The sequence below is a fragment of the Sceloporus undulatus genome, chromosome 1, assembly GCF_019175285.1.
Source record: "Sceloporus undulatus isolate JIND9_A2432 ecotype Alabama chromosome 1, SceUnd_v1.1, whole genome shotgun sequence".
In the NCBI taxonomy this organism is placed as follows: Eukaryota; Metazoa; Chordata; class Lepidosauria; order Squamata; family Phrynosomatidae; genus Sceloporus; species Sceloporus undulatus.
Window position 1 is genome coordinate 45,731,907 of NC_056522.1, and position 25,370 is coordinate 45,757,276.

At 39.0% G+C, this 25,370-nt stretch overlaps 1 protein-coding gene across 1 annotated transcript in view; it reads right to left on the reverse strand.

Moving 5' to 3' along the window:
• The window catches only part of CDC42BPA (CDC42 binding protein kinase alpha), a 261,009-nt gene that overhangs the window by 83,707 nt on the left and 151,932 nt on the right, over positions 1-25,370 (reverse strand). The window contains exons 9-14 of the mRNA XM_042445935.1: positions 19,413-19,546; positions 17,165-17,407; positions 14,970-15,080; positions 12,746-12,993; positions 2,343-2,448; positions 1,069-1,193 (exon numbers count right to left, since the gene is read on the reverse strand). Of these exons, the coding sequence (XP_042301869.1) occupies positions 1,069-1,193; positions 2,343-2,448; positions 12,746-12,993; positions 14,970-15,080; positions 17,165-17,407; positions 19,413-19,546 (967 nt within the window). The remainder of the gene's footprint in view (positions 1-1,068; positions 1,194-2,342; positions 2,449-12,745; positions 12,994-14,969; positions 15,081-17,164; positions 17,408-19,412; positions 19,547-25,370) is intronic.

Below are 25,370 nucleotides of genomic sequence, written 5' to 3' on the forward strand. Positions count from 1 at the left end.
GACAAGAAAATTACACTAGACATGAAATTTAGTATAGATAACAAGCCTTCCTAAAAATACCATGTTTACCAAGTTTTACTTTAATACAAAAATTAAATTATACAGCTGTTATGAAAGCAGAAAAATGGACATAAACATTTTAAAATCAATCTGATACAAGACTCTAACATGCATCAGCATAACTGATATGTGGAAAAGTTTCGGTACAGATTGTTTTCAAGAGTTATATTTTACAAATGGTCCCAGATAGACGAAAATGGAGAAATGACTACACAACTGAAAGTTTAAATGTATGCCTAAGTCTTTCTTTCTGAGAACTGGACAAGCATTAGAAGCAAGCTGTGTCAATGTGAGAGATGGTTTATTCAAAATAAATGCTAGAAGCTCAGTTTGCATATTGTGCTACAAATTTCAACTTTAGAATCTTAAACCAAGACAACCTGCCTCTGTTTGAGGTGCTAAAATTCATAAATGCATAACACCAAATACAAAGTGACCTTCCAGTAAGTGCTAAATACATATCTTTCATTTTAGTGAAAATCTGTGGAATACTGGTGGAGTCATAAGCTGGTGTAAAAATTGTGCCTGCAGTGGTCTCTACTGCAGCCAATCATTCTAAAGCACACATATAGCCCCTTTCATTGCTTTTTAGTGAGTTAGTTGACCCTTCATTGACTGGGTGAACTCAAAGCTGAGATGCCTTTTGTGTACAGATGCACAACTGAAGAATCCAGCATAACTTTGATAACTATGTTAAAAGTGTATCAGTTGTTGGCCTTGAGTTACAAATTAAAAAAAAAGACTTCCATGTAGGAAGCTACCTAAAATAAGGAAAACAACTTCATTCTTTTTTACTGGATCGCCATAATTCAGAAATCACTTGATTGCACAACAACAATGCTACTTGAATAATTAAGAATCACACCCAATCATTCCTTAAGGAGAGTCATGAGTTTTCTGAAGCTTTACAACACATCCAGGAATTAAAGAATTACATTTTTCTTTATGAAAAAGTAAATGTGTCATTGCATCTGACACAGTGAAATGAGAGGATCAGAAGGCACTCACCACTGGATGATCTCAGTAATCTGGGCTTCCCAATGTGCTACAGATTCTTTTTTGTCAGCAAGATCTCTCATCTCTTCTTCCAGTTGACGGTTACTCATGCTTAACCTTTCATACATGGCTGTAAGCTAAATACGTTTAAAAGCAGTATTAATCTTCCCAAATATATTAATGTAACCTGGTGACCAAATTTTCCTCTTGTGGTCATTGTTTATGCATCTGTAGATCTTTCTTTCAGAAGAGAGAGTCATTAATTGTGCATGTTCCATATATAATATATTCTCTCTCTGCAAAATTTATTTCTTGTAGTAAGAGGATTTTTACATGTCATCAATTGCTTTATCTTAATCAATTTTTAGTCTATACAGTTGACCCTCCGTTTTTGCGGGAGATCTATTCCGGAACCCCCCCCCCCCCAAAATGGATGCTTGTGCATATTCAAACCCCATAGGCATGAATGGGGCACACCCATGTGTGTACGGTGTGGGTGCACACGCCACTGCAAATAGCAGAGGTCACCCCTCCGTGTTTAATCAAGGCCGCAGATCTCACATCCGCAAGTTAGGAGAGGCAACTGTATATCTGTATTAAAACATTTACATTAACTTCTTGTTTTATTTTATCAAGCATATATGTTAAATAAGTTAAATGGCTACATGGGAACAGGGAGAACCCTTTACAGAAGTAGTGGGAGACATGTGGACCATGGGTGACATTTTTTGTCCTCAAATACTTTCAAACACTCTATAGGGGTTATAAAAAGTGAGTTTGGTCCATAAGCTTAAACTCAGAACACTTTACCCTCCCACCCTCCTGTCAGCAAGTGCTGGAAGTTGATTTCTGCATCCCTTCTTGTTGGACAAATCTCTCTCCTGGACAAAACAGGAGAGAAAAACCTCAATTCTCATTTTGCTTTAGCATTATTTCAGACATAGGCAAAGACTGTTGGGAGGGGCACAGGATGGAAACTGTCCTTCACTCTAGTACAGATGCCCACCCTTGAGTTAGACATTATACATTTCTGAAATTTTATTTTCTATTATGTAGTTCACCTATCTGTCAAATCCTGCCTTAAGAATCATGAATTTTTACAGGAGGAGTATGCTTGAGGCAAAATCAACAAAAAGAGCTAAATAACTTCTGAATGGAATTCCATGTTGAGAGGCTGATGCTGCTTTAAAAAAAAAAAAAACATAGGTTGCATCCCCTAATTATGCTCCATTAGTGAGTCTCAGTAGTTTGGTTTGGTATTTCAATTTTGCCTACACAATACCCACCTTATCAAGCTCAATGGAAAGCTTTTTGTTCTCTTCAGTCAGCAGAATTTTTTCCCGTTCATATTTTTGTCTGAACTCTGTTTCAAACTCCTCTCTTTCACTTTGACTAAGGAAAAACATAAAATATAATCAACATTAGTATACATGGAACATAGGGAAGTTATGGAATAGTCTTTCTGTGTAAGGGAAACCACATACATGTTTCAACAGAATTCTTGTAGAACATTAAGGACTGACAGTAACTCTGACATCTTCTATATAAATAAAAATGTAAATGTTCATTTGTTCAAAATCTTAAATCTCCAAAAGTTCTTCACCGATTGCTTTGAAATTTTGACACAACGTTTCATTCGAATACACGCATGTTCTTATATGGCTAATATGTTTTATATATATAGATGTCACACCTGTGACAGGTAAACATACGCCTTTTTTTAAAACCAGCACCATCTGTTTTTAACAGCAACATACATGGCTTGGGCCTGAGTTACTTGAGGGACCGCATCTCCCCATATGATCTCCCCATATGATCTGCCCCGCACACTTAGAATATCTGGTAAGAATTTATTGGACACACCATCTTCCAAATATGTTTCCTCATCTCAAAAGGCCTTTACAATAAAGGCCCCGAGGTTGTAGACTAGTCTTCCTGATCAGCTCCGTCTCACAACCCCCTTGGAAACATTTAAAAAGAGACTTAAAACCGTGCTTTTTCACCAAGCTTTCCCCCAGAGGAGTGATAACCAATCTGCCTGTCTGACAACGATATTCTGCCCTTGCCCTTGGATGTCTGATGGTTTGATAAGCTATTGATGTTATATTTATTCTTCGTATTTTATAAGATTGTTGTATGTATTCTGATTTTAGTAGCCTGTAACCCCGCTTCGATCCATCGGGAGAGGCGGAGAAACACAAATAAAATTGTATTATTATTATTATTATTATTATTATTATTCCCCAATTGATATGCCATTTCAATTCAAGATATTGCAATTCCCAATTTGACTGGCATTTGCAATCACCATCAACAAAGCTCACAGCCAATCTTTAGAAATGTGTGGTTTAGATCTAGACACGGATTGCTTCTCACATGGACAATTATATGTTGCGTGCTGTAGAGTCGGAAAACCAGACTACACAGACAATGGAACAACAAAAACATTGTATGCCCACAAGCATTGTGAAATTAAATATTTTAGAAATGTGCGCTTTCTCTTTTCTTTCTTTTCTATTTAACTAGACTGAGCCACAGCAATGCATAGCTGGGTACAGCTAGTACATTAATATACAGCAATAGACACATCCGCTACAACAGGAATAACATGATTATCTGCCTTGTCTAGGGTTATTTTTTTAAAATTCCATCAGATTTTCAGAAACTAACTGACATGGGCTTTTAATGCAGTGTGGCGCTGTTTTTAAGGTTTATATGTGGTCTTTTAATGAATATGTTCTTAATGTTTTTAATTTTATAAATTATTTGTTTTTTAAATAACATTTATATTTATACTTTTAATGAACATTTTGAGAGAAAGGCAGGCTATAATTAGATGAGGAGGAAGAGGAGGAGGAGAGGTGACAAGAAAATGTGCTTTGTTTCAGTAATATACAAATTACCTTTTTCAAATATAGCTTCAAGTTAACAGCTATTTGACCTTTTAATTTATAGCTACATTACATTTGATAATCTTTAACTTCTGACACTCATGAAATATCAAAATAAAACATAGTGGGAGTGAACCAGTGAAAGTTAAGCCTGCCCAGGTTTCATTGAAATCAATCATATTTTGGTACACAACTGATTTCAAAATAAATTAAGGAGGCTTGGAGTTCCTGGAAGTCACCAACCCTTGCTTACAAATCCTAGTTATTTGCAGCTTAGGATAAACTTTCTGATTCAATATGCTTATTCATTTTTATAACCATCTGTAATTCTGAAGGCCAGCCAATATAAAAGGAAGAGTTGCCATATATGGTGCCAGGATCTGCAAAGCTTCTATGCACAAAGATTCCCGTTAAGTTAATAAAATAGGTCTAATTATAACAAACCTCAGTGCCTGAATCATCCACATGCCAATCTGCTTTAACTTGTCTCACAGCTGTCTTGCAGTGGATGCGCCATCGGTGTTTGAAGCTCAACATGTCCAAGATGGAGCTTCTTGTCTTTCCTCCTAAGTCCACCCTTCAACACTCCTTTTCTGTTTCTGTGGACAACATTTCTATTCAACCAGTACAGCAAGCCCACAGTCTTGGTTTTATCTTTGATTCTTCTCTGTCGTGTATCCCTCAGATCCAGACCACAGCCAAGGCTTGTAGATTCTTTTTATACAACATCGCCAAAATCCGACCATATCTTCCACCTCTACTGCCAAGATTCTGGTCCGTGCCCTAGTGGTCTCACGACTTGATTACTGTAACATCCTCCTGGCTGGGCTTCCTCCTTCTCACCTCCGTCCTTTAATTTCTGTCCAGCATTCAGCTGCACGCATCATCACATCTGCCCACTGCTCTGACCACATCTCTCCTTTGTTGGCATCCCTTCACTGGCTCCCCCTCCCTTTCTGTATTCAGTACAAGCTCCTGCTGGCGACGTTTAAAGCCCTCCATGGGCTGCCCCCCCACCCTTATTTATCAGACCTTCTTTCTCCTCACCTTCCCACTAGGGCCCTCCGTTCTGGTAGTCAAAGTCAGCTGTCCCAGCCCAGGATTTCCTCTGCCCCATCTAGGATTCGCCCCTTTTCACTTGCTGCCTCTCACTCCTGGAACCTTCTTCCCTTGCGAGCAAGGGCCATCACTTCTTTAACCAGCTTCAAAACGGAGTTGAAGACCATCCTGTTTAGAGAAGTGTTCCCAGACATTGCGTGATTGTCACTTGCTATCTGATGTTCTTTTTGTTGCCTGTTTTATTGAACTATTTCCTGTATTGCTATGTGTTTTATTTGTATTATCCTATCATTTCTTAGATTGTACGCCATAGGCAGGTTTACTCTTTTATATTTGTTGTTTTTATGTACAGCGCTGTGCAAATCTACAGAGCTAAATAAATAACTACGTAAATAATAATAATAATAATAATAATAATAATAATAATAACTTGAGCCATACAAATTCTAACTAGCAGCATCATTAACAACTATGAGCAACAACTTGGAAAATTTCATAAGAGTACATCATTTTTCCAGGAGACTTATACACTATTCCTTATACTCCTGTTCTAGCCATATGCACTGCTGCATGCTAGAGAGAAGGACTGGGAAAAGAAAGAGTAGATACCTCTGTACAATCAAGAGAAGCAGGGACAGAGCCAAGTGAAGGCCTGTCCATATTGCTGAAAGGCACGATGGAACTGCAGAAGGGCTAGTTAGGATGGTTGACATTTGAAAGATGTTCTGCCTTTGAAGTGTGTGGGAGGAGCAAGACCAGCATAAGAATTCCTTCCTCTCAATGCAGGAAAATAGGGGATTGTCCTCAGTTGTGAGAAATGAGGCCAAGGGGTAGTAGTGGAAAAAATGTTTTTCAGAGGAACCTGGAGGAGATGGGGAAGCCCCACTCCACCAACTTCCCCCTATTTGTAGATGTCACTTTCAAGCCGCTATTTGTTTTCTAACACACCTCTCACTGTGTTCCTGACATAAAGGCCCTGCAAAGAACCACTAATGATTAAATAGTTTCAGGAGTGGCAAATCCTACCCCTTAAGTATCTAAGGCCCCATACAGACAGGCGAAAATAAAGCTGCTTCAGGTCACTTTGGAAGTATGTTATTTAAATTATACATGCTTCCTAAGAGTCCGGAAGCTGCAACAAAGCCATGCTCCATTCCTAAGGACTGGAGCATGGTTTTGGCATGGCTTCTGGACTCTTAGGATGCATGCATCATTTAAACAGCATACCTCCAAAGTGACCCGAAGCAGCTTTATTTTCGCCTGTCTGTACAGGCCCTAAATTAAAGCTGTATAAAGAGTTAGAGCAGACGGTTTTGATATAAAAATAATTTTCAGTGTATACATCCTTAGAAATTTTCTCATCATCATACCTCTAATCACCATATTATTTAACTGTGGTAAAGTCTATTGCTAATGTAATGGTTACCCAGAGAAGAGAGAACTGGGAGAAGGCAGTCAGGAAGTCAGTCTCATCCCATTCACTTCACTATGGCCAAGAAATCCTCACAATTAAGCCACCCAGAAATGTTCAACTGCAACCACTGGACAGTTATAATGAAACTCTGTAAGAGTATTTCTTGTACAACTATCCTGTTCCTAACAGAAACCCATTTACTATCTTGATCAGACTTTGATACACAGAAAAATCAGTATCAGACACAGCTATGAATTTGTGTGTTGCTAGGCATAATGTGAACCATAACACTTCATTCTAACAATGTCACATATTAATCACTGCTGTTTAAACTCTAATTCTGTAATCCAACACCACCTATCCCTCCCCCCCAACTAACAGATTCCATGCATATGATGAACAATCTGGGGAAAAGCCAAAAAGATTAAAGCATTAACTGTCAGAGGAATGGATAATGGGTCTCACAGCTATGTGAGAGACATGGGTTTAAATCTAACTTCTCAGACAAAAGATCAAGACTCTTTAATTAAGCATCTAATTACATTTTTGTTTCATTTCTGTGCATTTAGTGCTTTTTCTCCTTCTAGTACAGTTTGCTGCATTCACAGCTTGTCTAGAATTATCTTTTACTTTGCATTTGTGAGACAATGGGGGGAAAGTGATGTGAGGCTTAAGCTGACTGCTTTGGTGGTAAGCTCCAGAGATCTAATATACTGAATAGCCTCTGGTGAGGCTCCAGTAGAAACAGGCTTACAAAAAGAAACAATGCTCTTGAAGAATGAATGGTACACAGGGAAAAACCAGGGGTTAAAATAAATTGGTAGTTCAAAATGCTACCAAAAGTAAAGGACAATTAATGGAAGCAAAATACACTTTTGGGACTTAAGTCAAATAGAAAGTTGTGTTGTGTTTCAAGCTCAGCTGCTTAAACACTTCACATCTCACTTCTTCCACTTGCTGGCTCAAAAACTGTAGAAGACATCATACAAAGACCAGTGCTGAGTTTAACACATTTCAAGCTACAACAGAGTGGCCCTGCCATATTGGTGGACTAGCTATCTGCAGATTCACATCATTGTCCTGCCCTATTATTGTCAATAGAGGCAGGTGCACATGGCCATACCGATGTGCACACTGCTGCCCGATGACTATAATGGGGCTTCAGCATGCATGTTTTTTTTTCATCTGTGCCCCCAACCGAGAACTGAACCTCTGCAGATGGGAAGGGTGCAGTGTACTATGCACAATCCAGAGACTATCTGCTTGAACTTAGCGAAACTTGTCCCTGAGTCAGCACATACAAGACCAGGCTACATGTATCACAAAATCAGGGAAAATGAAATTACATTAAATCTATATGTGGCTGATATTTTGTCAAAGTAAGAATATCTAGTTTTAGATGTTCTTCGGAAATGGTGCTAGTGAAAAATGTATTTACAACAGAAGAACACACCTCTGAAATAATTGTTTGCATGGGAAATTAGTGCAATGATTCTGAAATTACAGCAATCTTCTGTTTTTGTTTTTCCTTTTTTTTGTAGATGGGAATGTATATTGATTGATTGCAATCTGTGGGTCAGATTTTAGTTAGAACTGAACTGGATTTTGTCCCTGTGAATTGTAGTAGTTCTACTGGTATGTTGTCTTCTCCTGATGATTTATTCTTCCCAACTGCTTTGAGTGCTGCTCTCACATCTCCTTTTAAAAGTTGGGTTTCATCTTCATGTGTGATCCATCATTTCACATTTTTATAAAACTCTTCTGTATATTGCTTCCATCTTTTTTTAAAAAAATCATTGTAGTTGTATATTACATTCCTCTTCTGATCATAAAGCATCCTTACTCTTCATTTAAAATTCTCTTATGACTTCCCAGATTTTGTGGAAGGAGTGTCTTGTTCTTTCTTTTTTGTTATCAGCTTCTATTTCATGGAATTGATTGGTATAGCAATTCTCTTTGACCTTGTGCACTAATGTTTGAACAGAAGCATTCATAGTTCTGATTTTGTTTCTGTTTCCCTTTAGTTTTGCTTCTCTTCTTTCTTTAAATGCTTGAAGCATTTCCTCTGCCATCCATTGTTTCTTCTCCTTCTTTTTGGCCGCAGAAAGATAGTGGCGGGATACAAACGGCCCTCAAGGGGCCGTTTTCCCGCCGCCGCCATTCTCTGCGCAGGGAAGCCCCAGCTGCCAGACCGCGAGGCTTCCCTGCGCAGCAAAAAAGGAGCAGCGAAATGCCGCTCCTTTTTTGAACGCGGAAGTGGCGCCGCGAGGGGTGGAGTGCGCCCTCGCGACGTCACTTCCGCCGCGACACGTCTGGACGCACAGCGTCCAGTACGTCAACATGGCGGCGCCCATGTGGATGGGCACCGCAAAAAGTACGCGCTCCGCGCGTACTGGGAGGAAGGGCCGTCAGGAAGGTAAGAACCTTCCTAACCCTAATACGGCCCTTCCTAACCCTAGTACGCGCGGAGCGCGTACTTTATGGCGGTTTGTAACCCGCCAATAAGTCTTTATGCATTCCGCTGTCCATAGTTCTTCTCGTTCCTTGCAGCTTGGAGCTGAGCTTCACACAGAGACCTTCTCCCGGCGTTTCTGCCTATGTGCAAGTCTTCTGCATGTGTGTATGTTAGAACCATGAATCTACATACCCCAACAGTCCATGTATACAGTCTCCCCTCTGGTTGTATGAGGAAGGTATTTATTGGTTTTTTGTGGGTTTTTTGGGCTGTGTGGCCATGTTCTAGAAGATTTTCTTCCTGACATTTCACCAGCATCTGTGGCTGGCATCTTCAGAGAATGTTTGCCTGGAAAAAGTGGGTCTATATATACTGTGTGAGCCTGGGAATGCAGGAGTGATTTGCATGTGTATTGTTCTGTGCTGATGATATTTATTGTTGGACTCGCAAAACTCTTATCTCCTGCCTTGTTTCTTGACCTGAGTCCAAATCTCCCTACTGCCTTTTATTATGCTCTGCTTCCTACTTTGGCGTTCCAATCTCTTGTGATTGCTAAGCAGTCTTGTTTTGGTGTGTTGTCAATTTTGTCCTGGACTCGTAGAAATTCTCAATGTCTCCTTCTTCTGCGTCTGTGGTTGACACACATACTTGGTTTATTGTAGCGTTCAATGATTTTTCTCTGAAGCCTTATTGATATGATTTGCTAGGACTTTACATTATATCCTTTGAGTGATTTTGCTATGTCTTTACTCACTATTAATGCTACTCTTTTCTTTCTCCTTCTTTCATTTCCTGAGTAGAACACTATGTAGTTATCCAACTTAAAATTCCTGCCCATTTTAGCTTGCTCACTCCTAGTATGCTAGGTTTATATATTCCCATTTCCATTTTCAGTGTGGCAGGTTTCCCTTGACTCATTCTTCTCACATTCCATGTACCTGTAACATGTGTAGCACAGCCTTGGACCTTTTTTCATTTTTAAATGTGTCTGCTGCATGGCTTCCTATGGCTTCCCATAAGCCTATTGTGCCCTTGACTACATATCTATTTGCACTTGCCCTTTGTTCTGCCCCTTTAGCTCCCTGTTTGTGTTCTGTCCCTCTCTCATGTTCTGTCTTGAATCATCTTATCCTGGAGTTTACTTGGTAAAAGATACATTACATTAATAAAAGTCCTATCCCTGTAAGCAGTTCTGTAGGGAAAAGGTCTATAGGAACAATAAAGTGTTCGCCTACCATTGGGAGGATACTATGGAGGGTTGTTCCTGTTACTCATAATGATTCTTTCTAGTATTTTTACCTTGTGTGCTTCCCTAACTTTTTCTTTGCCTTCCTCTCAACTTTTACAATGGCCATGATGGTGCTTAAAAATAGCAACAACATTAAATATACAAGTATAAACTGAATGATTACAGTGTAATAGCAACTATGAATAGAAATAAAATGGTAGACAGCAGTAGGGTAATGCATTGTAAACACATTCAGAATAGGCAATACAAATTCTTTAAAAGTAATTTAAAAGCTTCACAAGATTTTAATTATATAGATGCAGAAAGGGTAGATAGCTAGACTGGTACAAGCTACTATCACAGCTACTCAGTACATTTAAGGGACTGGTATATTACACTTCATGAAGGCATCAATTATCCGCATGCAAAGGGGTGATGGAATCAAAGCAGCTTTCAGGAGTGGCCTGAGTACTATGCAATTTATGTAGAGCTGATCTAGATGCTTCTGGGATAACAGCATCTGCTGAGATCAACTTAATGAACATAAATCTCTATTTTAAAATAATCCTTAATGTATAGGCAAGATGAGCTGGCACACTGCTGGCCTCTATTATGCAAAAGCAGAAAACCTTTGTATAGGGTTTAAGTAAGCAAGGAAGAGAGTTATTTGCTGCCAAGGGATTAAGCAGCCCCCCGCCACCCCGACCAAGATGTCTTTATCAAGTACATATATGGCATAAATTTGTCATTTTTTCCTTTGTTGGAACTGGTATACATGGTGCATTCATGACTTTACCACTTGTGTATAAAGAATATTGTCAATAAAATCATTTTACTGCACTCATAGTATCAACATATGGCACTGAAAATTGTTTATTTTATGGTTTCCAGATTGTTAATACTAAAGTACATTTCATCTTTTCCAGAAATTCAGCTTGATTCTGTATTAAATCCAAAGGTGCTTCATTTTCCTCCACCATTATTACTTAATATCCCATGGTTACAGCAGATCCATTCATATGTTTATGAAACACAAAAATGAATGGAGGATTATTTCTCTATGAACATAGTGCTGTTTCATTAAATAGTTTTCACTGTTATGTGGATGCAGGCATTTCTCTACAGTGATAATAGCCTACTCCTGATTCAAATTATCATATCCAAGCCATCTATGTAAGTTTCAATCTAGCTTTCCCTTTCTCATTGTTATTTCTTACTTCTTCCAAATGTATGGACTACAACTCCCATCACCTTCTGCTAGCATAACCATAGAGAAAGCTATTTAGACTGACTGTGGGAATGTTAAAGTTACCATTTAAATGTCCATCCAAGGAGATTATATGTAGTATCTATTTATGCAACTGAGTGTATATGCTATTTAAGTGCACAGAATGAACATAAATGTGATTAGATTCAGTTTATTTTCTAAGCAGAATTCTGTTCAGAAATTTGCCAGCCAAAAATGGGAGCAGAACATCTCTACTGATTACCTCTTCTTCCACACACACTGCTTCCCCACCCATTTACTAGTAAGTCCACCCAATCTATAGCGCAGGTGTAGAATGTCATACGGATCTACAAAGTGAAGGAGGTTTCAGTGAAAATTGCTGCCTCCTCAACAGATGAAAAGAGCCCCTCTAATTATGCAAGGCAGATTCTGGACCTGACCCATACCATTACGTGAATTAGTGCATGTTTAGCAATGATTCCTGGTAGTCGACTACAGAACTAGTAAAGACAGAGTATTGGCCCAGGTAGATCTGTCTTCAATTCATCAGCCAAGGAACTAGAAGAGTTTCACCATCTCACATGACCTGTGAGGATATCTTGAGAAAACTTGAAAAACATCAGTGTACGAGATAAAGACAGAAGGGAAAAAACAGAAAATAACTATGTGTAAGAAATAAAGGGCTGAAGTTACATGTTCTGCTTCTGAACACTGTCCCATCATACCAATGCACAATGCTTACACTTTAACTGCAGAAGCAGATGAAAGGCCCTCCACCATTCCAGCTGCCACTGTCCTGGCCTCAGAGGGAGAGAACAAGAGGCAGGCACTGCTCCATCTTGCCTAGGACTAGATGAAAGGTCCTCTCTCTATCCCAAATGCTACTGCCCTGGCTTCTAAGAGAGATAAGAAGAGGTAGCATTTGCTAGATGCCTTCCTGGACTTATTCCCTTCCTACACTGCTAACCTCTTTCCACGTCTTAATTAGATTGTAAACCTGAGGGTAGGAAACTGTTGTTGTTATTTTATTTATAAAGCACCATGTACAGTGATGGTGCTATATAAATAAATAAATAAATAAATAATAGTGCAAAACATGTACTCAAGATAATCAGTTTTAATTACTTAAACCTCAATCTTCAATGTGATTATTGAGATGACCCAGTAACAGTTCTTGTTTCCATGCTTAGGACTGCAACTTTAACTACTGGCAGAAGATCAAAAAGTTTTTTTTATTTTCTTAAAGAGAATTAAAATTAAATGATCTGGCTCAGCCAAGCATATGTATTGTACCATTTAACCATATTTGCAAATATAATATCTGTTTTGCTGAAAATGTGCAGAAAAATCAGTTCAAAATGAGTTTTGCAAATGGACAGGTATATCAGTGGTAAGATAACTGAGTTGTGCATACCTTTCTCTCCTTGTCTTTTCTAGCTTATCTTTCAAGATTAGAATCTCTTTCTTGAGGGCAAGCTGTTGGCTCTCCGCATCACGCAGTTCTTTCTTCAGATTTTTTATTTCATTAGAATGTATTACTTCTCGTTTAGAGAGCTCCTCTTCATAAAATACATTTTTCTTTTCCAAGTCAGCTTTTAATTTGGTGATCTCTTGCTGATGTTCTGTGGTGCTCACCCCTGGGGTGCGACCAATTTGCTTCTGCTATTTAAAAAAAGGACATATCAAAATTAGCTTTTATAAGCTGCAAAAAGTATGAAAACACAAATTTAGGAATAATTGATGCTGCATATAGAAACAATATGAAAGTATTTGGATGTGGATAAAGGGAATAAGATATACAGCATCACAAGCTATAAAAGAAAATGGGTATCATTTTATCATTGGTATAAAATGTTTTATCGTTGGCACCTTACCCTGGAAAAATTGGCTAAAATATACAAAAATAAAAATAATAAGTGTTGGAAATGTGGGAAAGCAGTCGGGACGTATATACATTGCTACTGGAATTGTAAACATGCCAAAAATACTGGAAATTAATTCAACAGACAATTTGTAAAATATTACGTATAGAATTACAATTAAGACCAGAAAGCTTTCTTCTAGGAATGTTCAAAAATGAATTAGAAAGAAAGCACGGAAAAATGTTATTTTATATGACTGCTATGGCAAGAATATTATTTGCAGAAAAATGGAAACTGAAGGACATCCCAAGTTTAGAAGAATGGTAAATGAAACTGTTGGAGATAACAGAAATGGATAAACTGACACAAATTTTAAAGGGTAAATTAACAGATAAATTTGAGAATGATTAGCAACTGGTTTTTGAATATTTGAAGAAGCAATGGGGGGAGTGTAATGGTAAAAGATTAAGAATTTGATTAAGATTTAGGATTATTTGGAAATAGCTGATTAAATAGCAGTATGTAGTTGTATTCGTAGTGAGGTCAATGCTCAAGGATTAAATGTTAAATTATAGATAATAGTTCAATATGACTTAGAAAGTGAAGATAGTAGGTGTACTGAAAATATTTAAAGTTGTTTTATAAAAGGGATAAACTGAAAATGGAAAAATATTAGAGAGGATGGAAGTGATTACAGTACGAAAGAAAATTGAAGATAAAATTCTGTTAGTGATAGATTAGATAAGATAAGATGGAATGCAGATATGTGAATGTGATAGAAGGTAGGAGTAAGTGAAGAAGGTAGGAGCAAGGCTTAAGAAGGTATAAGGAAAAAAGTAATAAGTGAAAGGAGTAGACAAAGAGAGAAGGGTGGTATAAGGGAGAAAAGAGATAAGAAGGTTGAAGAATGGGGGGTGTAGGAAGGTTTGAGTGTGGTAATAGGTATGTGTTTTGGATAGATTTGATTGTAATAGTCGATTGATTCTCAGTTTTTTATGTTTGGAAAAGTTGGATTGATTGTCAAAATTAATAAATAAAATTTAATTTTTTAAAAAAGGAAAAATATGAAAGTACAACTGATTGCAATACTGCATGTGAATTAACTGCATGCTACCTGGGAAATTCTGTGAGTTATAATCTTAGGAAGTGATTTTTTTGAAGTTCAGGTCTTTAGCTGTTTCAAGAGTAATGTCAAACTAAAATAGCAGCCTGCTCTAATGTTCTCTACTGCCCCAAGACATGGGTTACTCAATACTCCATGAGCCCTTACCCTTTAAGCATGTTTATTCAGAGGCCAGACCCAATATTTTCAATGGGGCTCATTTCCTTAGATAAATGGACACAATATTAAAACCTTTATTAACTTCTGCTGTTTCAGTATTCTAAGTACAGAATTTACAATTTTTTATTCTTTAAAAATCAAAAGCTCACTTAATTTCTTATATTAAAAACATTGTTCTGCTCCAGGAGGTACATTGCTACACTGTACTACCCTCTTCATCTACATGGATTACGATTGTTCCAGTTACCCTGAAAAGTACTTGATACTCAGCTCACTATAATGACATTTGGGAACCAGAATATTAAATTAAAAAACAATACAAAACACCTAAAATATTATTAGGATTGTCCAACCATCCCATTATTGTCATTTTCTACAGGAATCAGACTATGCTAAGGGTATACGATATACTGACCTGCATCCTGTTTGCCTTGTGTCAACAGTTACTTTTCAGATCTATCAGGCTATTTGAAAATGGTGAAATCAAGACTAACCTTTAGTCCTTCTAACTCATTTTCCAGCTGTTTAGAATACTGTTCACTTCGCTCACGCAATTTCCTGTCCTTCGATGCCTCAGCAGCTGCAGCTTCGGCATGAACTTCCAGCTACAAAAAATAATGTTTAAAATTGTAATCACCTTTCAAACTCTATTTTTTCTTAATACTACATCAGAAAAAAACCCTCACATCAGTATCATGTCCTTAACTGTGACCAGTCTACTTACACAAAATCAAATGTAATGTGTACCCTAATCCAGATGCACACTGATGTGAATGTCTCACAAGTGTCAAACTTACATAAGAAGCCTTAGAAGTATATACTAACAGCGCAATTCTATACACATTGACTCAAAAAAAGTTTTCTTGATTCAGTGGGTCTTACTTCCAGGTAAGTAGGCAACTTGACTGCATCTTAAAGATTTTACTTGAAGGTTATTAACCTTCAATTTCATGCAAGCAAACATTTTAGGATGAATCATTCAGAGACACAGCATAAAAAGATAGAAAGGGATCGTGCAGCATCTTAACTGAGAAAAAGAAATTCCCAGCATAAGCTTTTGTAAATTCCAGCCAACTTTACCAGATGCATTTTGCATGTAGTAATATCCTACACTAACTATTTTCACTAGAAGCTGCAATTAATCTTAATTTCTGGTACAACCAACCAACCAACCACTTTGTTTAAACCCCAACCTTTCCCCAAGGCTGGGACTGAAGGCAGCTTCTTCACTATAACACAAAAATTGGATTTTAAAAGGGGATTTAAAAGGTAAAAGTTTCCCCTTTGACAAGGTTGTCAGTTGTGTCTGACTGTAGGAGGCAGTGCTCATCTCCATTACTAAGCCAAAGAGCCAGCATTGTCAAAGACGATTCAGTAATCATGTGGCTAATGTGAACGCACAGAATGCTGTTACCTTCCCACCAAAGTGGTCCCTATTTATCTATTTGTATTTGCATGCTTTCAAACTGCTAGGATGGCAGCAGCTAGGACTAGTGATGGGAGCATGGTGCTTGGGTCTCAAACTGCCGATCTTGTAATCATCAGAGTCAGTGTCTTAACCGCTGAGCCACCACGTCCCATACATAACACATAAGAGGGATTAGTTAGCTTAAAACTAATTGTTACTGCCAGTTAGACTAGACCTAATGAATCAATGAGAATTTCTTAGGTAAACACTTGTGTAAGCGCCATTGATTCAATGTCTACTTGAACTGGAACTAACAATTGGATTTAAGGCCTTATCCTTTGCTCTTTCTGTGTTTGTTTAAAACTAAATTGTCAAAGGAGCATACTAATTGAGCAGCAGTGTCTTCCCTCCATTAAGTTTACTTAGGATGTACATTACACTATCTGGGCTGTTTCTCCATGTTTCATTTAGCTGATCTCCAACCAAATAAGACATTCTTTAAAAAAAGCCCCCCCCCCCCCCCCAAATCATAGAATCGTAGAGTTGGAAGAAACCACAAGGGCCATCCAGTCCAACTCCCTGCCATGCAGGAAATCTCAATCAAAGCATCCCCAACAGATGGCCATCCAGCCTCTGCTTAAAAACCTCCAAGGAGGGAGACTCCACCACTCTCCGAGGGAGTGTGTTCCACTGTCAAACAGCCCTTACTGTCAGGAAGTTCCTCCTAATGTTGAGGTGGAGTCGCTTTTCCTGTACCTTGCATCCATTGTTCTGGGTCCTGTTCTCTGAAGCAGCAGAAAACAAGCTTGTTCCCTCCTCAATATGGCATCCCTTCAAATATTTAAACAGAGCTATCATATCTCCTCTTAACCTTCTCTTCTCCAGGCTAAACATCCCCAGCTCCCTAAGTAATTCCGCATAGGGCATGGTTTCCAGACCCTTCATCATTTTAGTCACCTTCCTTTGGACACGCTCCAGTTTCTCAACGTCCTTTTTGAATCATGGTGCCCAGAACTGGACACAATATTCCAGGTGTGGCCTGACCAAAGCAGAATACAGTGGCACTATTACTTCTCTTGATCTAGACACTATACTTTTATTGATGCAGCCTAAAATTGCATTGCAGGTTTTACTTATACAGAAAATGTACCACACTTTTGAAGTTTAAAAAGTGTAGAAAATTGCAACCATATAGTAGATATTCACCAAATCTTACTACATGTCAGTTAATTGACTCAGAGTAAACGGTTTCCAGTAGTCTCTATCCCCAAGGTAACTTACTTCCTTTTTCAATCTGTCTGTTCTACGCAGCTCTTGCTTCAAGCTTTCCACTTTTTGCATCACCACTTCCATTTCTTCTTCCTTATCTCTGACTTGACGGGTAAGTTTCTGTTTTTGTGAATGCAAGTCAGTAAGTCGTCCATTCATCTCAGAGAATTCCTGCATGGCCAGTTTCCTCTGACTGTGTGCATCTTTCAGCTCTTTGGTTTGAGTCTTTAATTTTTCACTTGCTTCAAGCAGTTCCTACAGTCAAAAACAAAGGATGACAACATTTTATATTTTAGATTTCTGTAACTCAGTGGATATTCAAGGTTCCTATTTATGTGAATATATATTAATGACTATTCCCCACCTTCAAATAAGACATCCTGTATTTTAACAAGAAAACAAATTTCCATGGAAATACTGGAACTCACTACAACCTCATAAACCAAATATGACTCCTATCTATTATACAGTGGAACCTCGCCATAGGCGGGCGCGCCATACGCGGCCTTGAGCATACGTGCTCAAGCCGCGGTGCGTGCGTGGGTCAGAAGGGGCGTCGCGTCCCATTCAGTTGAATGGGTGTGTGCGCTTGTTGCGCCGCGCGCGCGCCCATTGCGCCTGGCGCACCTCTGTGCACGAGCCCCATTGTTTACAATGGGGCTCAAGCATAGGCGGAAATCGTCATACGCGGCGGGATCAGGAACGGATCCCCCGCATATGGCGAGGTTCCACTATATATCCAGGGGTAGTCATATAGCAAAGTACAGTATCATCCAAAATCCACAAAACAGTGGTACCTTTATTGGACCAACAAAAATGCACATTAAACATGTTTCAAGCTTTCAAAGCTTTGACTAAAGGTATCACTGTTTTGTGGTTTTTGGATCATACTTTACTTTCCTATTATATACACGCATCAGAAAAGTCCATTATTTGTTTGCAGCTTACCTTTCTTTTGTCTCTATGCTCCCATCTTGTCTAATTGACAGCTAGTAAGGGTTGGTTATAGAAACTAGGATTTGCTTTCAGGACCTGTCTTCAGTCTCTACTGCAGGTTTGGCAAAGATGCAAAGCCACTGACCAGCTATTTTCTGCACCTCCTCACCCCTGAAGGGCCACACAGGTGGGGATAGCAACAAATAGGAATCACTTCAGGGCACTTTTAAATGTTGTTGTTGTTGTTGCTTTTCTATCAACAACATTTAGCCATTTTCCCATTCCAGAGGTCAACCAAGGCTTCAACAGAATTGCCTGTCAAGGTGTCAGGAAAATCCCAAGAGCTGTCAGGTATCCATTTGGATCCATCAGCCTCCTGGAGCAGACCATCCCAAATGTACAGAGGTTCTGAGTCCCCAATCAAAGAGTGCTCTGTCCCTGACACTAAAACTATAGATAGTTTCTATTTCTTTATTGTAACTTGTTATTGTTGTTGTGTGCCTTTGGGTCATTTCCAACTTATGACAACCCTATAACTGTTGTAACTAATCTTTAAAAAAGATGCAAGTTAGCTGTAAATTAATCTAAAAATCTAGTGTAACTCAGTCTCATTGCTCCTTCCATCAGTAATTACCGAATCTGTACATTTTTCTCATCCCTCCCTGGGCCTTTTTAGAGAGACCTCTAGGATGCAATACCTCTAGGATATGTGTATCATGTCTTCTCACTATTTCAGAATTTACATCATTTCTTCATTCTGGCATAATTCGTAAATTATTTGTCCTATAATGAACAACCTAACCTTTAGCCAAAAATGTCTTCTATCTAAGGCAGTGATGGCGAACCTATGGCACGCGTGCCAGGGGTGGCACTCAGAGCCCTCTCTGTGGGCACATGTGCCATCGCCCCAGCACAGAGTTTGCCAAAGTTTGTTACGAGAAAGCCAGAGGGACATGGCACTTTGCAATAAATAAGTGGGGTTTGGGTTGCAGTTTGGGCACTCGGCCCCGAAAAGGTTCACCATCATTGATCTAAGGAATATATTTTCTGAAATGGCCATTATTGAAAATATTACAAGCTTTGTGATATATGATTGATTCATGACTGTAAACTGTTTACAATTATGAATAAATCATGTATCACAATGCTTGTAATATTTTCAGTAATGGCAACTTCAGAAAATATACTCACAATGTAAACAGGCTTATGTACATTTCTATCTCTCTCATAATTGTTAACACAGTAAGCTCAGCAGAAAGGTTCTACAAGTGAAAGGGACACATGTTATTTTTTAAATAAAAGCACATACCCGACATCTTTTTACCTTATTAAGATCATCCCTCTCTTGCTTTAGTGCTTTGATTTGCTTCTCAAAATTTTTGAATTGCCTGGCAGCATCTTCTAATTCTCGTCTTGCAGAACTGGCTTCTTCAAGTTGCTGCTCTAGTTGTCCAGAATCTATTGGGGGGGGGGGGGGAGAAATCACTCATAAACAACACATGGTAATATATAACCTGCAGTGCTGAATGCTGTACAGTGGACCCTTGTTATACGCTGGGGTTTGGTTCCAAGAGCCCCTGTGTATAACAAAATCCATGTATGCTCAAGTCCCATTAAATATAATGACATAGCAAAATGGTGTCCCTTATAAAAAATGGAAAATCAAGGTTTAATATTTGAAATGTATTCTTTTTTTTTAACATTCTCAAACCGTGGATGCTTGAATCCATGTATAAAAAATCCGTGTATAAGAAGGGCTTACTGTACAATAATGATTAGCTATGTAAGATCACATGTTAAATCCAACCCTCTGAAGAATACTAGTTGAACTTCTAGGTGCAAACTCCAAGGCAAAAGGTGTTTATGTGTGTAGCATGTTGATTGTGGTGATGGAACCTACTAGCAGTCAAATCAGTAACAGTAGCCACCACCCTTCATGTCTTCTCTGAACTATCCCTTCTGTAGTACAAGATGTTGCTTAGGGCTATACAGTTTAAGTGTATTTTTGCATAGAATGAAACAAATAAAATCTACTTTCTTTGCATATATTTCACTGAACTATTCAAGGTAGCTTTTTTAAAAAAGTTAAAAACTGTAAATTAAATAAAACAAATACAAAACAGTAGCAGATAAAATACACAAGGGTATTTAGAAAGCAAAGTCCAGAATGTAACAGCTGGGTTGCAAATCATTACTATTTATTTGAAGCATGTGACACCCAACTTTACTGCATTGTAATTTGCTTTTGTGTTAATTCAAAAATTAGCTATGGCCTTTAAAGACATTTCCAGTTTAGGACCCGAATACTGGAAGGCAAAGCAGAATGAACATATAGTGAATCTCTAACTAAGCTGAGTTTCACAACCCTATAACACTATTCTTATAATATGTATTATTCTAGTAATTATGTAAAACCTAATACATAAGAGTCCCTTTGTAATCCGAGGTCCTAAACTGCAATGTGCTTAACTTATACATAAATCCAGGTGTTTGTTATCTGAAAAGACTGCTTCTCTCCATGTGTGTCTATATGCCTCCTAAGATTATCAACAGAGGCCTACTTCCAGGAAACATATCCGGGGCAGCTGTGTTGGCCATATAGCAAAGCACAGCAAGACCCCCAAATCCACAAAACAATGATACCTTTACTGGGCCAACCAAAATGTATAAAATATATGTTGTATCTTTCAAAGCTCCACTGACTATTGCATCAGGCAAAGGTGCTAAAAATAATACAGGAAAAAAGAATTGATGATGTTAGTCACAGGTCTGCATTTTGTCAAGATGTAAGTGATAGTGTTCGCAGTAAAGGGGGATATCTATGCAGACAGGCCAATGCTCCTTCTGGCCATGTGGCCAGAGACAAAGCATTTTAAAGTCCAAGGCCCATTTATAACTCCTTCCTATATTTGAACTATTTCTGGCTGTGTCTAAGCTATGGAACTACCTCATACAGGAACCCTACCTGACCCCTTCTTTATGGTTGATTTCTTATATGGCAAAAACCTTCCTTTTTAGGAAACCATTTTGACCATGAGTTATTTCAACTCTACTGTTGTTTTAAAAGAATACTGTAGTGACTCGGATTCTTATTACTGTTTATCTGCTTTATTAAGTTTTAGTGGTTTTCTTGACTTTACTCATTCAACATTTTCCAAAGATAACTGCATCTGTTACAGCATAAAAAGGAAACAGGGGTAGGACAATGAATCTAGTAGCACCTTCAAGGGTCACCTGAGTACTCAGTACACCTGAGGAAATGGATTGAAAGGACAATCAAAAGGTGGATGAGAGAATAGGAATTCAGTTTGTGCTGAATGGGATTAACACTCCCCTGAAGATGCAGGTTTACAGTTTAAGTATACTCCTGGAAACAGCCCTGAGCCTGGAAGTCCAGATTCTTACAGTAGCCAGGAGTACATTTGTATTGTTAAAGCTAGTGCCCCGGCTGAACCTGTTCTGGGAATGTCCCGTCTTGTTATATGTTCTATTTTATTGACTGACTGAATTTATATCTTCCTCATGGATCCAAGAGGTTGGTTTGGAGAAGTGCTCAGAAACTTAGGCGCCTTACAGACGGGCCTAAGCGGCGCCGTCATTGCGCCAGGAATACGCGTGAGGGGCGGTGCTTCCGGACGCACCTTGCCCCTTGCGCGTATTCCGTACGGCAAGATGGCGGCGCCCTATACAGACGGGCGCGGCCATCTTGACGTAACGGACGCACAGCGTCCAGACGTCTAAACCCGGAAGAGCTGTCGCAAGTGCACGCTTTGGCACTTGCGGCGGCTCTTCCGGGTTGCTGGAAGGAGTGCGATTTCTGCACTCCTTTTTTGCAGCGCAGAGGAGTCGCGTGGTTTGGCTGCTGCGGCTCCTCCGTGCTGTAACTGGCAGCGGCCCAAGACCGCCCCTTTTGGGCAGTCTGTAACGGGCCTAAGTTGGCCAAAATACTTGCAGCCAGATTAAATGGAGCAGGCACCAGGAAACACACAACTCCCTTGTGGCAAAAGCTCCAATGGCTACCACTCAATTTCTGGACCCAATTTAAAGAGCTGGTTTATAAAGCCCCACATTGCCTGAGTGCAGGATATCTGAAGGACCACATCTTTCTAAAGCCTTGTCTGCATCGGCCAGGATACTACAGGGGAAAGACTGGAGTATCTTAGCTCCACAGCTGCCCTGACCTGCCCGTTACCTTGAATGGATTCCCCTACAGTTAGCAAGAGACAAGTGTGCATTTCCATTCACACATTCATGTATATTAATATTTTAACATTTTATAAGGAATGTTATTCAAATTAGAACAGTTTTATTTAAGTAAATTCCATATCTAGCTTATGTACAAAATTTACACATAAAATGTTGAGGAGGAGGTGGAAGAGGCGGAGGAAGGGATCAGAGCCTCCACGTCTCATCACTACAATGGCTACCTATTAGCTTCCAGACACAGTACAAGGTGTTGGTTATCACCTATAAAGCCCTACATGGCCTGGGTCCAGTCTACTTGAAAGAACGCTTCTTCCCATACAATCCTTCCCGTACACTCCGACCCTCTGGGAAAAACCTTTTACAATCTAGAAAGACCAGACTGGCGGTGACCTCCCGGAGGTCCTTTTTTGTCACCGCTCCAAAAACTTGGAATGACCTGCTGGAAGAGATTCGCCAATTATCCTCACTCGAGGCTTTTAAAAAGGCGACAAAAACCTTTCTTTTCCAGCAGGCCTTCCCCGACTGATAATGTCTAGAACCAATTGAACCCCCTTTTATTATTTTTATTATTTGTGATTTGTTTTTAACTTTGATGTATTGTTATGTACTTTTTAAACATTTTTTTTTACTGTTTAATTTTATAGTTGGGAGGGAGGGTTGGGTCAGGGTTTTGTGGGGCTTGTTGTTTTTATTGTTGTATATTGTATTTTCTTTGTTGTTATCCGCCTCAATCGGAAGAGGCGGAATAAAATTATTATTATTATTATTATTATTATTATTTTTATTGTCCCCCTTTTGAGAATTTTTTCTCCCCCCCCCGGGGGGGTGTCCTGCCCCACCATTTAAGAACCACTGCATTAGGTCAACTGGGAGGAACTCAAACCCCTCTTAGTTCTGCAGCTCCTCTTCACCCTAAAAACCAGCTCCTAAGGGCTGAGAAACTCAACACCAAAAAATGCAGGGAGAGAAGGCAAAAAAAGCCTGATGGTAACAATATCATCATTGATGTTAAACCAATATATGCTCCAAAATATACTGTTTTATTCCTAACAGGTTTTGAGAGGAAGAAGACAAAAATGGGAAAACATGCCCAGTCAATGCAGACACAAGAAATAAGCCTAAACAGAATACATGCACAGTGAGAAGTAAATATGCTGCAGAAGCAATGAACCAGCCCACACCACAATGACATCCAACACTGATATGCCCTAAGTCCTACTGGTTTCAACAGAGCTTAACACCAAATATCCAAGCATCATGAGCTTAGGTGATAAAAAGCCCTTAATTGTTTACACACTGAATTTTTCTCTTTAGCCAATTGTCAATTTTTACAATTTTAAGATATATAAACACAGCATACAATGGTGTGACATGCCAAATTCTGATGGCTGTCATTTTCATGTGCGCTACAATATAACAAGGCAAACAGCAAGCCATCTAGTTTCAGGCCTAGCATTTCAGAGTGTAAGATACCATTTAAATCATAAGTGATGGAGTATGGGTCAGCATTAAGTAGCAGGATGTTCTGTACATTTTTGTATGTATTTCCAAACAAAACCAGAAAAAAAAAATCTTACATTATTCAAGGATTGGCAGACAATTTCCTGTTGATCACATTCACATTCTATTCAGATCGCTGTATTTATTTCTTATGTTAACATCATTTGTGCTGGCATGTCCTACTTGGTATATTATTTCAGTGACTACAGAAGGAACATGTTCCTAAAAGATTTATTTCTTTAAACAAACTGTTAATCACTTGCAAAGCAAACAAAAATCTAAAGTATGTCAGCTATGTCACAAGCTTAGAGGCTGTACTTGCACGTTATGTGGATAATTTTGCCCTATCATTCAGGAAAGATATTTTGGTGCACACTGTCCAACTGCTTGCGCTTGGTTCTTCCTGCCATTCAAAGTAGGTAAAATACCAGCCACTAACCAAAAAGCATAAATTCAGTGATACTTCTGAACTGAGTCTCCTTGTTTTCTAAGCAGCCAGAGCCGGAAGTCAGGATTTGTTGCTAGCTTCCAGTTCTTGGTTGTTTTCAAAGTGATAAACAGTGGCTCAGGGCCAAAACAGACAGCCCTGAAGGAGCGGCTTGATGCCACCCCTTTGAACGCTGGATTGGGGCCGTGGGAACTGCATACCATGCCCCCAACCCAGATTTTTGGCAGCAAAAAGCTGGCTTTTCTGCTGCCACCTTGGCTTTGTGGAATTCCTGTGGTGTGCAGCGTGTAAACGCCCGTGCTGACATATTGTTGCAAAGCTGCCTGCCATGTGGTTGGGCATGTAGCGAGAGACCGTCTTGGTGGCAGCATCAGAATGTGCGGCATCTAAACACCCTGCTGTGACGATGCTCCCAAGTCAGCGCAATAGGGCGGTCTGTTTCACCCCTGAGATAGTTTTTTGTGGGTTTTTCAGGCTATGTAGCTGTGTTCTAGAAGAATTTATTCTTGACATTTCACCTATATCTGTGGCTGGCATCTTTAGAGGGTGGTGGCATAGAGATATGTGAGGTATATATACTGTGTGACCCTTGGTTGGGAGGAAGTGATTTACATATTAATCTGTGTGTTGGACTGTTGCTGAATGGTAAGGCCTCAGGGTGGGAGGATGTAATGGCTTAGATGTAATACTGAGCAAATGGCTCTTCATGGAGGAGATAAATGGAAGTAACAGGCCAGTTCAGCAATGGATTCTACTCTAATTGGGATTAGCAGAAGGATTTAGACCAACATCTTGAAAACGACATTAAAAAGATTATCATTGAAAAGGGAAAGGAGAAACATTTTGTATTCCTGATACTTTAAAAAAAAATCCTTAAAGATCATCTTTTAAAGTATCCTTTAAATTAAAAGCTTAATGCAAACACAGACTTTTAAAAAGATAGTATCAATCTAAAAGCAGAATCTATTGCTTAAGTCATACAAGACTTAAGTTTTCAAATCATTTTTTTCTGGATCTGTGTACATGTGATTGTAATTATTGTCACGTTCTGAAAGACCAGCTATCAGAAAAACAGGAATTTTACACATCACCAGATACCAGCAGTAGTGCATAAAATTCTCAACTCTT